A 5239-nucleotide genomic window follows, 5' to 3' on the forward strand; every position below is an offset into this window, starting at 1 on the left:
AACGATTATGGACTAAAGTTCAGCAGTGCTGATCTTCACTGCGACAACACCAGCGCTATCAATATTGCAAAAAATCCTGTCCAGCATTCCCGCACTAAGCATATAAATATCAGACATCATTTCATCAGGGATCTTGTGGAAAGTGGAGACATTAAATTGCACTACATACCAACAGACAAACAACTCGGAGACATATTTACAAAGGCACTGGATCCAACCAGATTCAACATCCTAAAATCAGAACTTGGCATGTGCAATGGTCCACTGAACTAGTACAGTAAGTGGGACACCCTTTTGTCCTTATCACAGGTTATTTCTCTAAAAAAAAAAAAATTCTTCCTTGTTATTTTTTTCTCTTTCTACACTAACATCTGTCTTGATAAGCATATAATCCCTGAGGAACAGTGTACCCGACTGACCAAACTGCTATAGCATTAATTACGGAAATAACAACTGTCAAATCGGCACAACTCCCACTCTCCTCATGCCTCATCACGTGACCCGAAAAAGCAGGTCATCATGGACTCCTTTGACCTTTGAAAAACCAGTTGCAATAAGGGGAAATCAAAGATCACGCAAATCTCTCAAAGCTACAAACCCTCTCACAAACTTCACACAAAATCAAGAACCTTGAAGCAAAGCTCTACAATGGATCAAGACGAAACCAAATACTTTGATTTCTCTAGACTCACAAACAAATATCCCTCTGAAATTCAACATCAAGCATCCCGAGAGATGGTCATGATAATCAACAACAAGATAAAACCACCGGGGGGAGAACCAATCTGGTCGTGGTACTCAAGAGCAAAGCAACTAGACTACCTGAAAGGGTTTCTCAAACCACTTGCATTCGAGAAAGGAGAAACAGCTAAAGCCAAGGATCCTGAGGTTTATTCTGAAACTTCATCCTTTCTTCTTTATTTCTTCTCATCAAATGTCTATATATGAAAAGCATAGTTTTTACCTTTAACATTTTTTCAGGATATAATTGTTCTATCAGATACTGAGGATGAATTTAACCCAGAAAATGTCACTGTAGAAAAACCTATGCCCTTAGTCTCTGTAAAACAAGAACCAATAGATGATGAACATGAAAAATTGCCTGTTCCTGATAAAAATCTACCCGTACCTGATAATGTCAATCCAAAGTCTACTGTAGTATATGGTCCTCACCAACTTGAACCTCCTGCTTCCCTTTTCACCAAACTCAACCTCTTTAACATCATGGATGAACACAGAAGATCAACCTCTCTCACAAATAGACTGTCTATTCCCCTGATACTCTCATACTGATGAAACTAGGTCTGAACCTCAATTTGAACCAAATCCTGAAACAACACCTACCATCCCCATTGATGATTCTCCATTAGACTTTGAGTTTGAAACAGGAAATCTTCCAGAATTACAAGTTGCAGAACCAACTGATGAAGAAGACAATCTGCCTTTGTCCCAAGTGAAGAAGAACCAAGCAAAGGCTAAAGGGAAGAAGAAGATTCAAGAAGAACATGTGGACAAAAATCCTGTGGCAAAAATTCAAGTTTTTTCCGCCCCTGTTACCAGGCGAAAAACCAGGTCATCCACAACACACCAGGAGAAGGAAACCCCCACACCAGCTCGAAAAACTAAGAGAAAACAGCCAAATGCTGAACAACCTGTCCCTGTGGAAACCACGGGCTAGTAAGAAGAGAAAGAAGAGCACCACTCAAACTCAGCAATCTGAAAGCCAGCCGGATGTTTCTGCCGTAACACCTCTTGAAGTAATCACCCCTCAATTCTTATCTGATAAGTATGCAGCAAGATGGGACTCAACAAACAAAAGGAAAATCCTGAGCGAAAGGTATCTTGATGTTGAAAAGTTCAAGGCTCAGTGTCAACTTATGCTAGTGTTTGAGAAGTTAAACCTTGTCAAGTCTGTAACAACTCAGACGAGCTATCCACCTATCGCCATCAAGGAATTTTATGCAAACCTTCTGAAGACTATCAAGGAGGCTGGCTCACATGTTTATAGACGTGTTTGGCTGAGGGGTAAAGAATACAATTTTGACACACGTACCATCAATCTGTATCTGGGCATAGATGCAAGTGACATTGAGGACCCTGTTATTGGTGCGAACACAATCACAAAGGTCATTACAGGAGGAACATACAACTATTGGCCTGCTGAAACCAACATGTTGCCAGCCAAATCTCTCACAACAAAGTATGCTATTCTGCACAAACTAGCCATGACAAATTGGATGCCAAATGAACACCGAGGAGGATTAAACTTTCTTATGGCCACCCTGATCTACAAGATAGGCAAAGGTATTCCTGTCGACTTAGGTGATATTATCTTCAAACATGTGGCATCCTTTAGAAAACCAGAGTCTAAAGAGAGCAAGGTAAAACTGCCCTTTCCCTGCACAATTTATGGAGTTCTGCGCTCACAAGGGTTCAAACCAGAACCAAATGAACCTATGGAAGCACCACAAGTCAGAACAATTGATGCCAGACTCAAACAAGGGAGTCATGTGCTTGACATCTTTCCAGAACATGCAAGTAGCTCAGCCCCAGCTCTGAACCTTGAAGTACCATTTACCAGCAAACTCACAGCTCAGCACCTTGACAAAAGCATCAGAGATCTTAACACGATCATCCAGATACTTGTTGAAAAGAGAACAATTGAGATGCAATTGCGAGAACAATTGAGATTGAGAGACCAAGAGATGACTGTTGCTGTTGCTGAAACACCCACTGATCCATCTACTGCACATGAAGCTGATTCCACCGCACCTGAAGCTGAATCCACTACAAACAGTCAGGGGGATGAATCCTCAGAATCTGATTGATTCTATTCTAAAACCTGGGTTGCCCTTTCTACTTGGTCCTGCTTAGGAATCTTGTGGCTACAGATTCACAAGTTCCTGGCAATAGGGGGAGTAGGAACAACCTTTCTAAACATTGGTTACTCTGTGTCACTGGTTACTTATCCTGTTTTTTGGTGAAGAAGAAGATGAAAGCATGGTTACTTGGTTACCTGGTTACTAGTTTTGAAGACCCCTCTACAAATTCACAAGTGCCTGGCAATAGGGGGAGTAGGAACAACCTTTCTAAACATTGGTTACTCTGTGTCACTGGTTACTTATCCTGTTTTTTTGGTGAAGAAGAAGATGAAAGCATGGTTACCTGGTTACCTGGTTACTAGTTTTGAAGACCCCTCTACTTGAATATTTTGATTATTTGTAATAGGGTCTCATGTTAGTTTTTTTTTTTTTATGATGATATAATCATCTTCGTATTTTGTTGGTTGTTTAAATTCTGTTTCTGTTGGACTATGCCTTGAATGAACGTTGTTTTTAACTATCTCTAATGTTTTAGGAAGATTGTTGTAAATTGCTAAGAAACTTGCTACAACGGGGGAGATTGTTAATAAAATTACTAAAAAGAAAAATATTTGTAAAACTCCCTAAGTTGTAACAAGTCCTTGTGACAATTTTGTTAGTTCAGCAGATAGTTCAAAAAACAAGTTATTTTGTGATGTATTAGGTTTCTTATAATTCAGCAGAAGGATCAGAAGGCTTTAAGGACAAATTGCTGAACGAAACACTGGACCAAGACAAGGAAAGCAAGAAGAGGAATCAGAATCAGTTATGAAGACTTCAAACTTAACCGAGTCTGGGCAAGATATATATATGAGGAAAATTTCCAGTGATCCTGGAATGATTTTAGTGAGAACACAAAAGATCTGAACGTGAAAGCTTCCTCATATGTGATAACGAGATATCTTGACAAAGCTTACCTTTGATTCAAGATGCAATTCATAAGGTCTTGGGCAAGCAATCACTCTGAAAGCCAGTTGCGCTACGATTGAGGGGGAGCCTCAATTCAAGAAGATCGGGAGATCAAGTATTCTTCAACTCTTCAAGGCTGAACTCTAGAACGGTGATAATGAAGATTTCTAGAGTTGCCGCGTGATTCTCTACTGTAAACTTGTGATACATTTTCAGAGTTGATCAATGAAGAGTTGGGCAATCAGAGTGATGCCCCCCAGATGTAGGAATTGAGATTCCGAACTGGGTTACCAATTCTTGGTGTTCTTGCTGCTTTATTATTCATTTACATATTATCTGCTTAATACTTCTTATTCTACTCTTTGCACTAGATCAGTAAATAGTTAAAGGTCATCTAACAAATCTAGTAATTGGATTTAATAGTTAGAAGACTCTTTTACAAATCTTAGACCTAGAACACGGAAGTCTAAGTTTTTCACAAAGAAACCAAATATAATATTTATATTTATTTTAAGAGCCAATCTTAAAAAGAAAGGACGATTCTCTTGTGAGGCTGCTCAATATATCTTTTTTTTTTCGTGAGACGGGTCATATTTAGATAGAAATGTAATATTTATGATGAAAAATGTAATATTTATGATGAAAAATGTAATACTAATCAAATATATATTAACTTCTACTTTTGAATTGAAGGAAAATGTGATCACGAAAAATATAATACTTTTAAATTTAAAATGTAATATTAATTTGTTAAAAAGTTACTTATGTGAAAAATCGTAATAATAATAAGGGATAAATTAATTTATTATTGCTTTTGCGGGAAAATGTAATTTAAACACTTATGAGAAAAAGTGTAATATTATATTAATCATAGATAAATTAATTAGTACCTATAAGAGTAAGTGTAATACTTATTAAGAAAATGTAGTACTTTTAAATTAAAATGTAATATTTATTTAGCAATGTGTCTTCTTGCCATGCAAAAGATTGCGCTGAATGTCAATGGAAGCTTCTTGAAGTGCATGATAATCAATCTACGGGGTTGTGGCTAATTGGAAGACTGGTTTGACCCGCCTAGTGCGCGGGTTGAGGCTATGAGTGGACTGTGAAGCCTTACTTTTGGGTTGCCCCTCCTTTTGATGAAAAAAATGTATTTCATTTGATCTATCTCTTTTTATGTGTTTCATCAAAAAAAATCTCTTTTTATGTGTCTGATCTAGTTCGATTAGTGAGGTTCGACTAAAGTTATTTTTAATTTAATTTTTTTATAATGCTAAGTCTAACATTAGTATATAAAATTTCTATATTCAGAAATTACATTAAAAATACTATTAAATAGAAAAATAAATTTAAAAAATAATTAAAATACTTAAGAAAATAAGCAAAGAAGATAGAGATGATTTAACAAATGAAAAGTAAACATGACAGATAAAATGAGACAAATAGAGTAATATTTATGAGCTGAAGAA

At 36.9% G+C, this 5239-nt stretch overlaps 1 protein-coding gene across 1 annotated transcript; it reads left to right on the plus strand.

Annotated features, from left to right (window-relative positions):
* The first annotated feature begins 735 nt into the window (after positions 1-735).
* Positions 736-2828, plus strand: LOC116010373. Its single transcript, XM_031249759.1, has 4 exons — positions 736-888; positions 982-1148; positions 1303-1572; positions 1679-2828. The coding sequence occupies exons 1-4, from the start codon at positions 736-738 to the stop codon at positions 2826-2828; spliced, it is 1740 nt and encodes a 579-aa protein (XP_031105619.1).
* Positions 2829-5239: the final 2411 nt, after the last annotated feature.

The sequence above is a fragment of the Ipomoea triloba genome, chromosome 1 (genome assembly GCF_003576645.1).
Source record: "Ipomoea triloba cultivar NCNSP0323 chromosome 1, ASM357664v1".
Taxonomy (NCBI): domain Eukaryota; kingdom Viridiplantae; phylum Streptophyta; class Magnoliopsida; order Solanales; family Convolvulaceae; genus Ipomoea; species Ipomoea triloba.